Genomic DNA, 20,531 nt, shown 5'->3' on the forward strand with positions numbered 1-20,531 from the left:
TCCATCGTTTCGATGTATTGGACCTAGACCGTTAGCAGAAAAACACCCCCAGACCATTACATTGCCTCCATCATGCTTCACGGTCTTATGGCAGTAACGTAAATCGAGGCGTTTTCTGGCCAGTCGACGTAAACGGCAAATGCCATCGCTCACTGACTGACTGATTGACTTCCATATACTGACTGAATTACATGTCGCTTTACATGTCTCTTGTATAATAAAATGAACCGGTGTGAACCTGTTCTGGAAGATTCTAGATGCTTCTTTTTGATGCTTCTAGAAGCTTCTGGATGCGTCTGGATGCTTCTTAATGTTTCTGGATACTTCTGGATGCTACTGGATGCTTCCAGATGCTTCTTCTGGAAGCTTCTGCATGCTTCTGGAAACTTCGGGATACTTCCTTTAATTATTAAAAAACTTCCGTGACGTTGACACGAACCAGACTTAAGAAAATGAAACAAACCAAAAAAGTTGCACTTGTTTTGTCCGCTGCAAAATGGCACTTGTCATTGAAATTCTGCCTGTGTGCTGTCACCTGTGAGCTGATTGCTCATGTCATGGCATGCTATGATTCCAGACTCCTGAACTGTTTGCTGTGATAGTATAGTTCGTTTCGTTTTTAAGACATGTAAAATTAGGAACACTTTTTAGCATTGTTCGATGTTGGTTGCAAATGTTTTGTCCAATACTGTGTGTGTATATATATATATATATATATATATATATATATATATATATATCAACCCTCTGAATAAGGGTCAGCATTCAGCAATGCTATCTAACAGCCAAGCTAAAACTGTTTGAGGTCAGCAAAAAATCACCGTCCTTGCTTCTATGTTTTATAGTAAGACCTTCGTGTATAAATTTATTGCCTACCTCATTTTTCCTAATTCCTTGGGCTGTGTATTATTTTTTAGAAAATAATAAAAAATACTAAATGCAAAAATAAATATAACTTAACTTCAAAAATAAAAAATTTTTTGTTGTTGTTGTTTTATTCTACAAAGCAAACTTTAAACCTACCTGAATGTCCTTCGAGAGTTTGATTCATAGACAAATTACTTTGGGCAGCTGTGCCCTTGATCTTTTGATCTAAAAAAAAGCTAAACATTAAATAGAAGTTTGCAAAAATTTTAGGACTTCTGCAAAATATATTTTAAAAATACATAAACAGATATAAACTGTTTGTGCAATATACTACTAATAAGATATAGACTTTAGTCAATATATTTTTATTTTGTTGATAATAAACTTTGATTAATAAGTTTTCAATAACTGTTAATTAAAAACTTGCATGACAACATTAACTTCATTTTAATAAATCTGACCTTGTGATTCTAAACACAAAACTTTAAGCATGCCATCATTTCCACCGCATGCAATATAACCTTGGTCACGACTCCACCCAATACTACATAGTTTGGTATTGTTAGGAATGGCAATCTAAAGAAAAAATATTAGTATTATTAACATGCTAGATTTTTAAGACCTAATTAATCTTTCACTAGTTTTAAATTCAAACTATTTACCTTTATTTAATCTATAAAACAACGTCAGTGGAGATTTATAAACCAAAATCAGGGAGACAAAGAATGATGTAAAATCAATATGAGTGGTGAGGGATATTATAAGACCAAGAAGATAAAAACTTCAGTGAAATTAGAGAGATGTTTCAGAGTTAAAGATATTTTTTATACAAATGTTTTTTCAATACTTTTGTATGCAGTTATATATTATATATGGAAGTGCATAATTAAAAAAAAAAATATATATATATATATATATATATATATATATGCAGTAGTAGTGTATTGGTAAAGCGCTCACTTTATAAGCGAGAGGTTCCAAGTTCGATCCCCACCACGCCCCTGGTAGTACTGCGCTCAACTTGTTTCTCCGCGCAGCGGCCTTGTTCTTCAAGGTTTGTGTTTCGGAGTTATAGAGTTGAGAGAGGGTTATGACCACTATTAAGTAGCCTCCTCATCTGTAGTGGCCATCTTGGCCTAGAGGAAGTGAATAACAAAAAAAATATATATATATATATATCAGGCTTTATTAAGAAGCATTACGCAGCTCGCATTTTGCCTGCGAAAAGGTGATTTGCCTACGCGTTCAGCAGTTTTGCGTTACGCAAAAACTTTTATCTTTTAGAATACTTAAATTATCTTTTGATATTATTTACGTGACGTTTATGCAAAAGAAATAAAGTCGTAAGTAAAAGCATTTAACCGCAATTGTAAACTAATAGATTTTTTGTTAAAGAAACAGTTCGTTTAATAATTTTTTTGATGCTGTTAAAGATTAGTTTAAAAAAATAAAGTGCTTTAAGTTTTATCTTAAGGAATTAAATATATATAAATATAAAAATTATTTTTTGTCATATTAATATATTTTGTTATATAAATATAAAAATTATTTTTTGTCATAATAGTTTAAAAAATTCACGATTTATTTTGATGTAAATATTTTATTAATAAGAAATTTTGTTTATTGTTAATTCAATAACGTAAAGTTTTAATGACGTTTGTTTAATTTATGAAAATAAACTATGATCACGAATATGTTATCGGTAACTGATAAATAATTAAAAAAACTCTTTATTGTTTAAAAACATTATTAAAAAGAGTTCACAAAATAAATAAGAAAATATTTATTAACAGTTAATAAAATATCCAAAAACCAACTGTAAAATTATAAGAAAATAAACAAATAATATGTTACGTTTTATGAAAAAAATATTTTTTTCATAATAAAATTTAGTTCATATTTGAAAAAAATAATAAAAATGATTTTTCAAATAGGAAATTAGATTTTATTTGTAACTTTTGTTATAGTGAGGAAAAGAAAACTGTTTGTATGATTTTTAACGCGTTAATAAAATAACTTTAATTACAATGCGGTACTTGAAAAGATGCTAGTGACACAAATGAAATTTTAACAATACAAAATATATTTGCTGAGTTGAGTTACTTTGAAATGCCTTATGCGTTTTTGTTACGCAGCAAAATCTCGTAAAAAGGCCTGTATATATATATATATACATATATATATATATATATATATATATATATATATATATATATATATATATATATATATATATATATATATATATATATATATATATATGTATATATATATATATATATATATATTTATATATATATATATATATATATATATATATATATATATATATATATATATATATATATATATATATATATATATAAATACCTAAGTAGTACCAATTGAAGTGCGAAATTTTAATTCAGTAAAAAAATTTAAGAGAACATGTTTTTAATGCAAGAACAAATGTAATATATACATATTATATGCATGTTATGTTTTAGTTAAAATGCTTAAGTACACATTAATAAAGAGAGTCCTCGAAATAACCCCCTTTTGCCCGTATGCACGCCTCCAGTCTTGGACGCCATTCCTCGATTGATTTACGCACGATATCCGTGAATAAAGCATCCCATTCTCTGAGAAGTGATCGCTTGAGGGCATCAACGGAAGTGTGAGGTTTGCAGCACACCTTCGCCTCCAGTTTAGACCAGATTGCATAATCCAATGGATTAAGATCTGGTGATGCTGACGGCCAGGCATCCGTAGAGATAAAATCGGGCACATTGGCTGTCAACCACCTCTGTGTTGTCTTCGCTTTGTGCGAAGGGGCACTGTCTTGTTGGAATGACCATTGTTCCCCATTGAACAACGAGTCATCTAGAATCTATTCAAACAATACAAATAAATGCGGGAACTATATAAAAAGCACATGCCTGTTAACATGACAAGTTTAAACAAACTTCGCACTTCAACTGGTACTACAGGGTATATATATATACATATATAATCATAAGTAACAAAAAATTTTGATACATTGACCTGATTGAAGCTTGTTGCAAGTGAAATACTTGTATCTTTAGATTTGTGTAAACTAATTTGATGGATGCTGATTTCTCATGAACCCATTCATCTATTCACTTATTCATCCAGTCTACTCCTGCAAGATGATTATTTGATCAAGATTTGTCAATTTCAATACTAATAGTTAAACTATAGTTGTAGGACAACTTTCGCACTTATTTATAAGTAAGACCATACTGGATCTTACTACTTTTAATAAAATATTAAACTAGGAGTTCTTCTTTTGATATTGAGCATATTTTTAAAAAAGTATCGAACTTGCCATATGCAGCAAAATGTGAAAACAATCAAAAACAACAACAAGTGAAAAATGAATAACAAAAAATGAATAAAGATAACAACTGCTTAAAACCATATTTTCTGTGGTAAAAGTAATTATAAAAACAATTAATAACTGCAAGTTAAAATTGATCTAAAACAGTTAAATATTTGCCTGTGTACCAATTAGACACTAGATAATTGGTATCAAGTCTCAGTTTATTAAGTCACGCAATAATAGTATCAAAAGTATTGATTATGTTGGTATCAATAGTATCATTTGGTATTGCAGCTTGGGTCTTCATGAAACTTTATTTTTATAAATGATTAGTAATTTAAAAAAGTAAATTTATATAATCACTGAAATGTTGGGGAGAGTGGGAAAAGTGGAACAATAGAATATATTTCTAAATTATTTTTAGTTTTTTTTTATTTTCACCTTTCTCATTTTACTCCATGGTTTCCACCTTCTTATGCAGCTGCTATATATAATCATAATCATTTTTTTCATCTTTTTCAAAAGAACAACTCTCTTGAGAACAAACGGCTATTTTTTATTGCAAGAAATGGATGTAAAAAAGTGTTGTCTGATGCTAAGCTCCATTATTCTAAGCTCACTAAATCTTATCTCAGGTTAGGCTCTAGGGACTTTTGGAAAATCTTCAACAGCACCATTAACAAGAGTAGGTCTAGTATTCCATCCCCATTCATGACCTTATTAGCTCTCCCAAGGATAAGACAGAACTACTTGCAAAGATTTTTTCTTCTAATTCAACTCTTGAATCTTATGACCATTCTCTTTCTTCCATTCCAATTAAACAACTTAACCCATTGTAAGACATTCAAATCGCTCAAGCTTTCGTTGCTAAAGCTGTATCTCAATTAAACTCTTCTACCGCTTGTAGTCCAGACAACATTCCTATCAAAGCCTTACAAAATTGTTCTGCAGAACTCTCTTTACTCTCTTCTTGTTTTTGTGCCTGCCGGAACATGACTTCTGTTGTTCCAATTTTTAACTCCCAAGAACATTCTGACCACTTCAATTATTGTCTTCTTTCTGTTATTAGCAAGGGCTTTGAGTCTTTGATCAATAAAATTGACATCTCATCTCGAGTCAAATAACTTACTGTCAGACAACCAATACGGTTTTTGATCCTCTTCCTCTACAGCTGACTTACTAACTGCTGTGACTGAAAGATTTTATTGTGCATTAGTTGGAGGCGGAGAGTCTAGGGCTATTGCTCTTGACGTATATAAAGATTTGGACAAAGTTTGCCAAGATGGTCTTCTCCACAAGCTTGCTTCATATTGTGTATCTGGGAAAGTTTTTGAGATTATCAAATTGTTTCTTTCTAACCATTTGCTAAAGTCATCCTCGAAGGTTAACACTGTTCTTCATTTCCTCTAACTTCTGGGGTACCTTAAGGTTCTACCCTTAGTCTTGTTTTTGTTTTTTATTTAAATTAATGATCATCTGGACAACCTTACATGTAAAGTAGATCTTTTTGCTGATGACTGAATTTTATACTCCTGTCTTGACAAAAAGTCTTCTCTTTTCAATTTCTTAGAATAGGCTGTCGATCTTGAATCTGATCTCACATCTGTAACAGTTTGTGGCTTGCAGTGACTTGTAAACTCCAACAAAAATCAGTTATTTACTGCAAACAACTATCGCAATACTGTCAACATTCAAATATTAATGGATGGCTACCATCTCACTGAGTCCTCTGCTATGCCTTCATGAATTATCGTTTACTACTGAACTATCATAGAAACCATATATACAATTAATTGCTAAATTAGCATCCGCCAAGGTTGCTTCTCTTTATTGTGCTCGCCATTTTCTTACTCCTGATTCCATCGCTACCTCTAAAAATCTCGTATTTGCCCCTGTATGGAATACTGTTGTCATATTTGGGCTGGTTCTTCTAATGATGCTCTTTCTCTTCTTGACAAGGTCCAAAAATGCATTGTAATCGTAGTTGGACTCGCTCTATCTGCTAAATTTGAGTCTCTCTCTTTTCTACAAATATTATCATGATCGCTGCTCAAAGGGCTATCATTATCATATCTCGATTGACTCGTCATTCAGCAAAGTCTCATTCTTTTACTATATCTGTCCTTGCATGCTCTAAAAACTTTTTTTTGACTAGTTTTTTTCACCGCACCTCAACCCTTTGAAACTCTCTCCCATCTTCATGTTTTCGTGACTCATACAACCTTCACATTTTTAAGTCTTCTATCAACTTTTTCCTTGCTTTATAACTCTGTTCTTTTTTTCTTTTTTTGTAGTAACTCCCAACTTAATAGTAGTTGCTTGCAGCCTTGCTGCGAGTGAATCAGAATTAAAAAAATAATAATAATAAAAATAAATGCATATCAATAAAACAATGCAGAATGCATAATTTGTTTTATACATGTTTAATTCATAACAGTTTCAGTATATGATGCCATTTTGGCTTTTTTTAAAGATATCGAAGTAATTTTTGTCTGACAATCAGAAACTTATTTGTATAATTTTTTACTAAAGTCTAAAAGATGTTGTAATACAATTAAAAATAAAACAATATATTTGGTTCATCAATCATCTGGAATATTTTTAAATTAATATATCTTTTATAAAAGATATTTTATAAAAGATAAAGAAAACAATTTTATAAAAATATACACGGACGAACCCAGACCCGTTTTAGTACCCCTGGAGCATTATGGGCGCCCAAAAAATAGGCGCCCATAAATTATTTTTAATTTTTATTTTTATTTTTTATTAAAAATGCAGTTTTTAAATGCATTAGTATATAAACAAATTTCAGTTTATTTTAGCTATCTCATTTATTCTTCAGGTCAATAAAATGAATTAAAAAGAAATTACTTTTTTTTTTTATGTAATGACGTAACTGTCCTTCGGTTACTAACTGAACGTTAGTTTTAAAAAAATGAATGTTGTTAATAACTTGTTGCAAAATTTTATAACAATGGAATGTATAAAAAATTTGCTTTTTCGAAAGATAGTATGATTTTAAAATATCCATTCAGAGTAAAGTTAACTTTAGTTTTTTGCAATTAAGAGTAAACTGCTTTTGATAATAAATGAACAAAAAGTAAAAAATTTCAGTCTTAATAACTATCATGCAAATTTAATTTTTGAATAAATAAACTTTTGATCTTTAGCTTGCTATTTTAGTTTATGCGATGAAAACAAAAAAACGAAATGTAAACTTTTTCAGAAAGTTTTGTTTTTTTTCCATATTCTTTTAGACTTTGAAAATAATACAAATATCGATTAAAATAACTTAACTAAGTTTTATTAAAATCTGTTTAAAACCATAACTCATAGTAAATTATTCTTAAGGTTAAAAAAAAAATATTATATATTTTTTAAAATATAATATGCTTTTTAATAAAAAAAATATAACATTTTTCAAATTATGTTTACTGTAATTATCTCTTCTTTAAATATCTTTAATTTAAAATGCGCCTTGAAATCACTTTAAAAATTATTAACCTTTAGTAAATTTTAAATGAACAGATTTGCTAATATTTAAATCAAAATTTTCGAATAGTTATTCGAATGCAAGACATAAAACTATTTTGTTAATTTTACAAATATAGCGCGATTTAATATATGTAAATATATTATGTAATGTAAATATTGATTAAAAATTGTTTAAACTATTTAAACATTTAATTACTAATTATTTAAAACATTAATAACTACTAAAATTGAATTTACTACAATATAGTTAATAAATGTTTAAAATACTTTGAACAATTTTCAATAATTATTTACTAATAGTGTGGTATTTGCAACAAAAGCATTTATTAAAGTCTTTAGTGTAATAGTTTTCTTATCGTAACTAAAGTAACATCGGTAAATTCATACATTCAAAAAAATGCCTTTAAATCAACTCCTTATCTTATGATAAAACTAAACAAGATAAACACAATTGATTAAAATGATGATTGAAAAAATGATGACTAAAAATAATCGTTGCAACAACGGCTTCAAAGTTGAGAAAAAAAAAGGTAGGGGAAGGACTCAAAAAAATAAACATTTAAATATTTTCTTTAAAGGGATCCCAAAGTGCTGAGACAAGTTGTGTTTATTTTAAAGAGAATGATTAAAAAAAAAATGTTTGGGCAGAATTTTTTTAAGTATAATATTTTTAAATAATAAATGTAGACCAACAAAAACAAACTTAGTTGTTTTACTCGAAGCTTGCCATTTCCACAGTAGCAATTCTCTCGGAGTCTTTAAAATATATGCCGCAATCTACAGACTTTATAATTTATTCAAACGTGTTTAATTCCAAAGAGTTTTAGTAACTGACGTCATTGTAGAATTTTGATAAAAAATCTTTAAAAAATTTTTTGTTAGCAAATTATAGATTTTTTTTTTTCATATAGATTATTAAAGAATTTGTTTAGTTACTTATCATCATATAAAAGTTTTTTTTTTTAATCATAAATTACTACAGAACTTTTTTAGTTATTTCAAATTATTATTTTTTTTTTATTTTTACGAAGTTTGCATTAAAATTAGTAATAAAATATTTCAGACATTTTAAGCTTGTTTATTGCTGTAAATTAGTTTTGTGCTATATTTATTGTTATTAAATTATTATTATCCGTATAAAGGTTCTGTTAAATTTTATTTTAAGTTAATTAATTAAGTTAAGTTTATATTTTAACCTTATAAAAGTTTAGTTAACAGCATTTAGGGATTGTTTATAAAGTACGTATGCTTGGGTGGGAGAGAGGGGATCTGCAAAGAGCATATATGAGATAGAGGGCAGGGGGTCAATTATAAAAGTACAGGAACACTAATGTAGAAAAAATATCATAAAATGTTGGGTAGGTAGGTTAAGAGCGTAGATACTTTTAGGGAGATGGAGGGTACTAAAAAAAATTATAGCAAAATGTGGAATGGGGGGGGGGGGGAGAGAAAGTTCGAAATTCAGGCGTATGTACATTATGGAAGTCCCCTTATTTGCTAAACTTTTCATCAGGTTATATATATTCTCAAAATACTTATTTAATCAAGCGAGATATATTTAATAAAATTTATTCTATAAAGCATGTATTGCTCATTTTATTTTATTTTTAAAGTTAAATAATTACTGTCAAAGATTGCAAAAAAAGTGTAGTATTAACGAGTCAATTTTGAAATCGAAATCGTTTAACAAAAAACTTTTTATTGTCAATTTTGCTAGTTTTTTGATAAGAGAAATGTAAAATACTTGCCAAATACAACATTTAAATTAGGAAATATTAAATATAATATTTTTTAAGGCGTGCTTCAACACAATAACAATTTTAATCGCCATCTGTCTTCAATTGTTGCCATAAAACATTATTTATTGCTTTAATTAATAAAAAGCTGTCTGTTTTATGCTCTGTTATGCAATGATGATCATTAAAAAAAAAAACTTTCTTTACTTTACATAGCAATTATCTACAAAAAAGGTAATGTTTGTTATTATTACTATTATTAATACTGTGCACATAAGTTTATATTTTAAAGAATGTTAATTAATTTGTAATACCTGAGGCGATATTTATTTCCTTTATTTCAACTTAACAAAGACATTCTTTTTCAAGTGGCATAGTTTTACAATATCCATAACTACACAATTGTTCAGCGCCAACACTTAAACGGCTTAGCTTTGATGTTTTAGCAATATCAAAATTCAAATTTTCATAGCTGATACAATTTTCAACTATTTCATTTCTTTTATCCATACAGGTTTCTTTTGTCTTTTTTTAAAGAGGTTCGAACCGGTATGGAGTTGCCAACATTTTTATTGTTTAGTTATCAAAATCCAAATGCAAAATACAAAATTACCTTAATATTCTTATTCAAATTCATCAAAATTTATCAATTTCCACTGAATTGACATACTTAATAATATTTTCTAACTATAAATCAAAGAATTTGGCTATTATCTCCAATAAATGATGCTGTTTACCAAAATTATTTATTAATTAAAATTTTAAAAAATCATTTTTTAGTTAATAAATAATTTGTCATTTAAAATGTCATTTCGATAGAAGAACAAAAACATCATTGCAATAAACCGCTTAGATAAACTAAAAAAAAGTTCCCATTATTTAAATAAAAAGAAATAAAGGTTCAGAATATATAATAAGGTGATCAACGACTTTTTTTATATATTTATTTTATTTAAGAGTGCAATATAAAAATCTTAATTTTATTTGGTTCTTGTTCTCTATAAAAAAATATTCTTGTGTTTAGCTTCCAATAAAATTTATAGGGAAGTCATACGATTAATAATAAACGTTATTTTAAAAAATAAATAAAACAATAACAAATAACATTGATTCAGAAAAAAAATTCTACAATGACGCCATTTACTAAAACTCTTTGTAATTAAATGCGCTTGAATAAATTATAAAGTCTGTAGATTGTGGCATATATTTTAAAGAGTCCGAGAGAATTGCTACTGTGGAGACGGCAAGCTTCGAGTAAAACATCAAAGTTTGTTGTTGTTTTTTTTGTTATTTACCTCTTCAAGGCTGAGAAGGCCACAGATAAGGAGGCTACTTAATAGTGGTTATAACCCTCTCTCAACTCTATAATTCCAAAACACGAACCTTGATGAACAAGGTCGCTGCGCGGAGAAACAAGTTGAGCGTGGTACTACCAGGGGCGTGGTGGGGATCGAACTCAGAACCTCTCGCCTATGAAGCGAGCGCTTTACCACTACACCACTACCGCATACCATTGTTACTGGTATACATTTATTATTTTGTTTTACTTAAAAATATTCTGCCCAAACATTTATCATTCTCTTTAAAATAAACACAACTTGTCTCGGCATTTTGGGATCCCTTTAATGTGAAAGCAACTTGTCTCGGCACTTGAAGATCCCTTTAAAGCAATATCAGGCCTTGTTAAAAAGCGTTACGCAGCTCGCATTTTGCTTGCGAAAAGGCGATTTGCCTACGCGTTCAGCAGTTTTGCGCAACGCAAAAACTTATATCTTTTAAATTATTTAAATTATCTTTTGATTGTCGTTAACGTGACGTAAAGTAACGTTTATTCAGAAGAAATAAAGTCGTAAGTAGAAGCATTTAACCGCAATTGTAAATTAATAGATTTTTTGTTAAAGAAACAAATTGTTTCATAATTTTTTTTGTTGTTGTTAAAAATTAGTTAAAAAAAATTAAGTGTTTTAAGTTTTATCTTAAGGAATTAAATATATAAATTCCTTTTAAATATAAAAATTATTTTTAGTCATAGTAGTTTAAAAAATGTATTTATTTTGATGTAAATATTTTATTAATAAGATATTTTGTTTATTGTTAATTCAATAACATAAAGTTTTAAAGACGTTCGTTTAACTTATGAAAATAAATTGTGATCACGAATATGTTATCTTTATCGTTTAAAAACATTATTAAAAAGAGTTCACAAATTAAATAAGAAAAAATTTATTAACAGTTAATAAAATACCAAAAACCAACTGTAAAAATCATAAGAAAATAAACAAACATTATATTACATTTCATGAAAAAAAATTTTTTTTTTCAAAATAAAATTTTGTTCATATTTGAAAAACATAATAAAAATGATTTTTTAAATAAGAACTTAGATTTTATTTGTAACTTTTGTTATAATGAGAAAAAAACAAACTGTATGATTTTTAACGCGTTAATAAAATAACTTTAATTACAATGCGGTACTTCAAAAGACGCTAGTGACGCAATATAACTTCTAACGATGCAAAATATATTTGCGGAGTTGAGTTACTTAAAAATGCGTTACGCGTTTTCGCTACGCAGCGAAATCTCGTAACAAGGCCTGCAATATGCATACTGATTTCTTTAAAGAACAATGATAACAAAAATATTTTTATCATATTTTAAGCTGCCTGAATGAATTAAATATAATATATATTTATATTTTAATCAAATTTTTTTTTTTTTTGTGAGTTTATGTTGCAATAGTTTGAAAAATATACAACAATTTTTAAATACTCTACTCGAGCTTGAAATATTTAACGACTGCCATTTCTCATAGAAAATTGAGTTATTAAAATGAGTTGTAGATATATAATATTTCACTTGAAATTCTCACAAGCAAGTTATTTTTATAAAATAAAAATAACTACATGAAATAAACAAATAGCCAACTTCCATGCATGACTTCCAAGCATGATCATACATGAACTGCATTTAAACAATTGCAGTGACTCTATGATACATAGCGTAATCCTGTAACTTTTTGGAAATCTTTACTGGTGTTTAAAATATTATTTAAAAAAAAAAGTATACTTCTAAAATTTATATTTTCTGAGGAATTAAAGTTTATTTATCTAAAAATGAAAATTTGCATTTTTCTGTTCCAAGCCTAATTCTGCTTCAAACTTAGTTTACTCTTTGATAACAAATCTGTATAAAACCTGTAAACTAATGAATTGAAGATACAAAAGCAAATAACAAACAGTTTAATGTTATTTACATTACATAATTATTTTTCATTCAAAATATTTTTGAGGGCCATGATTTTTATTCAGCTTATGGCCTCAAGGGTGTAAATCTGGCTCTGGGTATCGTGTGGCATTAAACTGACACTAATGGTATCAATCATCCTTCGACTTCCGACTTACATGATATCAATTACCTAATTTCTAGTACCAAAACTGTCCCTCTCCCCTAATATTTTAATAGGAAATTTTTAGATTTGTATTGATTGATTTGAGGAAAGCATTTCAAACAATATTGTTTTGTGAAAGAAAAATATTTTTAAATGGTTATCATAGATTTTTATGTCAAAGATATAGTTAAATTTCTTTTTTCTTTTTTTAACATCTTCAGCCAACAAGGCTGCAAGCAACCACTAATTAGGGTTGGAAGTTACAGACAGAGAAAAGATGAAGATTGTAGAGCAAGATAAAGATTGACATTCGACTTAAAAGATTGCAAGTAATATGAATCAGGAAAGCAAGATGAAAACGAATTTCAAAGAACTGATGTTCGAAGAAAAAAACTAGAGGAATAAGAGTTTTCGAAGCATTTAGGAACAGTCACAGAAAAAAGACTTAATTGAATGACGAGTAACACAAGAATGAATTTTAGTAGATGGCACAAGAGATGCTAGCTCTTTATAGCAGTGCCCATTATTGTATTTGTAGAAGAGAAAAAAAGAAGCAACTTAACGACAATGTGATAATGGTTGGAGGTTGGCTGCAAGAGCAGGTCCAACAATGTTTAAAATGCATTTTTGCACCTTGTTTAAAAGAGAAAGGACATCATTAGAAGTTCTGCCCCATATAAGGCAACAGTATTCCATACAAGGCCGGATTTGAGATTTATAGAGAATAGAGAATAAAATATGGAGTAAGAAGGTGTTGAGCTTGATAAAGAGATGCAACCTTAGCAGATGCTAATTTTGCAACAGATTTGATATACGGTTTCCAAATAAAATTTAAAAGTCAGGTAGAACACAACTTGCGGAATCAAGAGATAATATTGATGAAAAGTTCTTAGCCAACAATTCAGCTTTATCTTTAGGTGAGGTGGCAAAGTCTGAACCATAAAAGAGAGGTGGAATAACAGATTCGCCTTTATTATTGATACTATTAAAGATTCTCCAGAAGTCACAAGAGCCTAATTTATGTGATGAAATATGAGATTTCATGACCTGAGAATAGCAGGCTTTGGCGTTAGACAAAGCCTTTTTACAATGGTTTCTAGCAGTAATAAACATACGTCTGCTTTCTGAAGAAATGTTTTGCTGATAGATATGGAAGTAGTGGCTTTGATTAGCAATTGCAGCAACACAATGTGAGGAAAACCATGAAGAAGAGTAAGGCTTGACCTGGAATTGTCGAGAGAGAACAAAAGATTCCATGCCAGCCTGAATCCACAAAGTTATGTGAGAAGCATACTTGTCAGCAGAAAGACAAATTTCTACCCAAGGTAGAAATTTGTCTTCCTGCCATCACAAAGAAAATTACGGAAAGAGTCCTAGTCAGCTTTAAGGTAGTTGTTAGCGGTTTGATGATAAGGGGATTCTGATGATGAAGAAGTATGAGATAATAGTTTTAGAACTGTGATTAGAAGCACCTAATGGTGAATGTGGAGAAACTGAGCACTGACTAGGATCAGAAACAAGACATAAATCAAGTAGAGAAGGTAAATGATTCGGGTTGTCTGTAAAGCAAGTTGGAAAGTTGACTATTTGAGTTAGGGATTGAAAAAAGTAAAAGTTGTGGGCTTTAATGCCTGCAGAGTCACTGACACTAGAGCCAAACCATTCAGTGCGATGAACATTAAAGTCACCAACAAAAACAATATTGGCTGATGGATAAAGAGAGAGGGCTTGGTCAATATGATCAGAAATAACATCAAAAAGGGTGCAGTCTTGAGATGAAGGAGAGCGATATAGAACAAAGAGAGAAGCAATAGAGTGAAGTGGTGCTAAACGCAAGCACATAAAAGAATATTCTGTGGATTCAAACCTAATTTCCCGACAAATGGGTGAATTCTTACAAATGTAAATGCCCAGGCCAAGTATGTGAATATTGGAGTCTTTACCAATTAAAGGAAGATAACCATTAACAATAAGATCACAAGATGAGACAGCTGAACTGAAATTAGTCTCACAAAGAGCAAGTAGGTCTGGTGAATTTTGCAAGAGATAAGACTCAACAGTAGAAAAGTTACTTTGAAAATCACGAATATTAGAGAATGATAGGTTTAGAGAACTTGGTGATGATAATGGTTTTATGTGTTTTATAGTTTTGGTACATTTTTAAATTTGTTAAAGAACCGCATTTGAAAGGCTCTTTGCAACCTTTCAAATATGGCCATGACAATGCACACCAAAAGTACAAACAGGGACACCATCCATGCGCAACATGGCACTGGCCTTAAAACCATAAAACTGAGTTTTAGAGCTGTACCCTCATTAGGTACAGTCATAAAAATAGAGACACAAGCAAAAAAATAGTTGCCTAGTAATAGAGCTGTACCCTCATTAGGTAGAGCCATAAAAACAGAGACACAAGCAAAACCCATGCATTGAGTCAAGAAGATCCAGCATCCAACATCCTAAATTGGAAACAATGTATTAAAAATACATCTGTGCCAGCCTAATAGATGAAGAAGGGGTGAGAGGCTGGTCAACAGATAGAATCTGTTTACCACGTAAGTCTTTGCCAAGGAGGTTTTTTACAAGACAATAGCCGGATGCATTTAACTTCTGCCCAAGATGAGTATTTTTATCGAGACATCATCTCAAGCCTTTGCTCAACCAAGAGCCCAAGGCAGGGGGAGTTTTAAGTTTGAGTTGGCATTTGTTAGCCTTTGCCTAAAAAGGCGTATCCTACAAGGCAGCAGGACATGAAGCAGGTTATACTGAGTTACATGTTACCAGTAGCAGGATAACCTGACCTGACACCATATGTATAAAACCCGTTGATAAATTTTAACCTAATTCAAGACAGTACGAAAATTTCTCTCTTTTTCATTTAAACCTTTCATGGGACACAAGAACCCAAATTCCAGGTCCAATACTGTTTCCAGGCTCCAATTGTCAAAACACCCTCTGATGATAATAGAAGATCATAGATATTGTTGAAATAATAAATCTTATCATTGTATGATAAGATTTATTATTAATTTTTTTTCTTCTTTACAGTCTTGGTTACCATAGCATATACAGTGGGGTGCAGAGTTATAACCTCACCTGTATAGAAACTTTAAAACTATCTTTTAAAGTATGTTGATCAAATTCTATTTGCAAATCATTTTTTGAAATAAACAAAATAATTTACATTAATCTATTTATACTTTAGTTAACTCAAATTATAAAACCATTTAAAATCGTGGTGCACAATTATAACTTCATTAACTAAATTACATCAAAAGCCATAAAATTTTTAAATAAAAGTAAATTCCATTTTCAAATTAAACTCATTACATTTTAAAATTATAAAATACATTCTAATGAATGCCAAGAGGAATTACACTATCCGATGAAGAAAAAAGCAAGATTGAAGCTTTTAGGTCATTGTGTTTATCAAACAGGGCAATTGCTTGTAAACTGAGATGCTCACCAAGTTTGATCAATAATTTCATAAATGATTCAACAAATTATTGCACAAGGCATCAAAGAGATAGAAAACCTATACTTACAGCTCACCAACAGCGACAAATTGTTCATGCTGCTAATAACCGTACAATATCTGCGAGACAAATAGGCACAGATTTGGGATTGAAATGCTCAAGATGGATGGTCATATGACTTAGGAAAAAGAATGGCAAAAAATTGTGTGATCAGATGAAAAAAATTCAATCTTGATGGTTCAGATGGCTTCAATTACTACTGGCATAACATTAGAAAAGAGAAAATATTTTCAAAAAGAAGGGCTTTGGGAGGTGAAGGAGTAATGATTTGAGGTGCGTTCGGTTATTTTGGAAAAACTTCAATTGGCTTTATTACTACTAAATTAAATGCTGAAGGATATAGAAATTTGTTGAATGGTCATTTGAATTATATTTCTCAAAAATTTCGTAACACCAATTTTATTTTCCTGCAATAATGCTCCAATTCAAATATCTCATGGTTTACCAACAAGAAAATTAAATTATTAGAATGGCCAGCACTCTCCTGATTTACATCCCATCAAAAATGTATGGGGCATCTTAGCAAGACGTGTTTATGCAGAAGGGAAACAATATTTGAATGTCAATGAATTGAAAAAGCCAATTGTACATGTTTGGAAGAACAAATCTCTTGCAGATCTTAAAAAACATTCAGAAAGTATGCCAAATCAAATATTTGAAATTATTTAGAATGGCGGCAATAAAATAAATTATTAATAATAAATTGAAATACAAAACATTATGGAATTTTGTAGAGTAAAATTGAAATGAGGCTTTAATTTTGCACCATCATTTTTCTAAAATTTTCAAGTCAATTAACGAAATGAAACCAGACTCTATTACAAATGAAATATTAATCAAGTAATATATTACAGGCCATGTTACGAGATTTCGCTGCGTAGCGAAAACGCGTAACGCATTTTTAAGTAACTCAACTCAGCAAATATATTTTGCATCATTAGAAGTTAAATTGCATCACTAGCGTCTTTTCTAGTACCGCATTGTAATTAAAGTTATTTTATTAACGCGTTAAAAATCATACAAACAGTTTGTTTTTTTCTCATTATAACAAAAGTTACAAATAAAATCTAAGTTCTTATTTAAAAAATCATTTTTATTATTTTTTTTAAATATGAACTAAATTTTATTTTGAAAAAAATATTTTTTTCATGAAACGTAATATAATGTTTGTTTATTTTCTTATGATTTTACAGTTGGTTTTTGGTTATTTTATTAACTGTTAATAAACTTTTTCTTATTTAATTTGTGAACTCTTTTTAATAATGTTTTTAAACAATAAAGAGTTTTTTTTTGTTATTTATCATTTACCGATAACATGTTCGTGATCATAATTTATTTTCATAAATTAAACGAATGTCATTAAAACTTGACGTTATTGAATTAACAATAAACAAAATATCTTATTAATAAAATATTTACATCAAAATTAATCGTGCATTTTTTAAACTATTATGACTAAAAATAATTTTTATATTTAAAAGGAATTTATATATTTAATTCCTTAAGATAAAACTTAGAACACTTTATTTTTTTTAAACTAATTTTTAACAACAACAACAAAAATTATGAAACAAACTGTTTCTTTAACAAAAAATCTATTAGTTTACAATTGCGGTTAAATGCTTTTACTTACGACTTTATTTCTTCTGAATAAACGTCACGTTAACGACAATCAAAAGATAATTTAAATATTCTAAAAGATATAAGTTTTTGCGTTGCGCAAAACTGCTGAACGCGTAGGCAAATCACCTTTTTGTAGGCAAAATGCGAGCTGCATAACACTTCTTAACAAGGCCTGATATTAGGCAATTAAATAATTTTAAAAAAATTATTTAATTATTTGTGAGATCTTGAATTTTTGATGAGTTTATAAATTTGCACTGCACTGTACATTTTACAATTATATATAACTATTAAAAAAATTGTTCACCATAGAATTCTTTAATGCCTCTGATATAAAAAGGCTTTTAAAAGGCATAAATATATTGTGAATTTTTGAAGATTTTTAGATTTCGGACTTTTTAGTTGTGTTCATTATGTTAAAGTATCAAACTTGAAAAATAATGCAGGGCTCAAAATACTTATTGCCCTTTTTTTGTTTTCCTTCCCAGTATAAAGATCAGATCAGAAAAAATCTATCCAGAAAATAATTCTAGAAAAAATAAGACACTTGTTGAAAGCTAGAAAAAAGTTATAAGGCTTTAAAGTTGTCTATTTTTATCACACAAAAAATATAGGGGTGCCATTCAATAGCATTTATAAGGCTATATATTCTAAACTGTTGTACTTGGAAATTGTGTTATTGCTGTTGTTGAAAATCAAGATGATGTCCCACAAAGTTTTCTTTAAATTATTTAAGATATATATTATAATAAACTCACGTAGTGAGTTTATTATAATATATATCTTAAATAATTTAAAGTAGTCTTGATCAAAAAAGGGCCACTGCTTTTATTACAATTATTATTATCATTATTATTATTATTTTTATTACTATTATTGTTATTATTATTATTGTTATTGTTATTATTGTTATTATTATTATTATTATTATTATTATTATTATTATTATTATTATTATTATTATTATTATTATTATTATTATTATTATTATTATTATTATATGTACACTCCTTGCATGTTTTCTTTATCTAAGTCGTTCTATGTATGCACTTATTCATTCAATTGTAAAACATCAATTAAAAATCATTTACGGTGCAAAATGTTATTTATGATGCAAAATAAAACAATTCATTACAAATATATAAAATCATCAAAACATTGACAATAAAACTCTTGAGGTACTCAGAGATTTTTCTCATAAAATGTTTTTGTATTGTTACCCGAAATTTTACTCTCAACAGGATTTATATTATCAATACTATATGAAGTCCTTGCTCTAGATAATACTATAAAATAAAAGTAGCATCAATAATAATTTAAGCATATTTATGGTGATTTTAAGCTATTTATGGTAATAATGTACATTGCCATACCTAGTGTTACTAAATAAAAGAATTTTTTTTCTAACATTAAGGATAAGGATATCTGCCATTAATTCGACTAAGGATATATGCTCTTTTAAAGCTATACACATTAAAAAAAAATATAGTCATATAATTTATAGTCTATTGTTAGGGCAATAAAAAAAAAATTTAGTTTTGATCACAATACTGTAAGGATAAATGGATTTTGTTAAAAAAAACTTGAGTCAATTAAACTTTAAAAAATATATTATTTAAAAAATAAATTAAGATTATAAAATCAAATCAGGCAATTTATTTTATTTATATTTTACCTTTTTACTTAGATAAACAAACATCTTGGCTTTAGATAAAGCATTTATAATAACATTCCATTTGCATTGCTAAATGAAAAGAGATTTTGAATACCATTTTAATATATATTTCTTTTGTTTATTTTACGATACATTCCTCGCATCTAAGGACGCCTCTCGACTATACAAGTTTTATGTTAGCAAACTTTATCGAATACTTTTGGGAAGTGGAGTCCCGAAAAAAATTCACTTAATCATTTTTTGTTTGATATTATTTTTATGATTTAAAAATTTTTAAACAAATTTTACAGTTCTAATTCTTGGTTCTATAATTTTGCTATTTGATAATTTCTTAAAATCGGATTATATTAGCAGCTTCCATTACAACTAAACCTCTTCGAGATTTGGTTGCGATGGAAGATTTAATTTTTTCTTTGATTGTTTTTTTGCCATCTAAATTTATTAAAGTCGTAAACCAAAATATAAATACAAATAGCAGGGGCAAAAAGAAGACATAATTGGTCTTATCACCAGCCCCTTAGTCTATACCGTAAATATAAAACAACAAAAATTATAAAACGTAACACTATATAATATAAAATGTTTTTCTAAAGACTTTATAAAATAAAAATCATCGGTCCTAAAGTCCTACTCTAACTTTTTGTTTTTGTATTGGTTAAGAAAAATTAAAAAAAAAGAAAGAAAAAAGTAATTAGTACAAAAAAACTGAAAAAGAAAGCTGGATTGAAACAGAAGAAAAAATTCAATCGCTTTTTGCAAATATATTAGGGTTAACTGGATTAGATGTAGAGCGTGCTCATCGAACAGGATTAAAAAGAAATGGACGCTCCAGAACAATTGTTATTAATTTGTTGAGGTATAAAGACAAGATAAAAATTCTGAAAGA

At 28.6% G+C, this 20,531-nt stretch overlaps 1 protein-coding gene across 1 annotated transcript in view; it reads right to left on the bottom strand.

The window, feature by feature from the left end:
- Positions 1–19,811, bottom strand: part of LOC100208734 (WD repeat-containing protein 35) — a 65,649-nt gene extending 45,838 nt beyond the window's left edge. Inside the window, exons 1-3 of the mRNA XM_065795577.1 lie at positions 19,646–19,811; positions 1,329–1,443; positions 1,024–1,092 (exon numbers count right to left, since the gene is read on the bottom strand). Of these exons, the coding sequence (XP_065651649.1) occupies positions 1,024–1,092; positions 1,329–1,443; positions 19,646–19,669 (208 nt within the window). The 5' untranslated portion in view covers positions 19,670–19,811. The remainder of the gene's footprint in view (positions 1–1,023; positions 1,093–1,328; positions 1,444–19,645) is intronic.
- Positions 19,812–20,531: the final 720 nt, after the last annotated feature.

This window comes from Hydra vulgaris, chromosome 04, assembly GCF_038396675.1.
Source record: "Hydra vulgaris chromosome 04, alternate assembly HydraT2T_AEP".
Lineage (NCBI taxonomy): Eukaryota > Metazoa > Cnidaria > Hydrozoa > Anthoathecata > Hydridae > Hydra > Hydra vulgaris.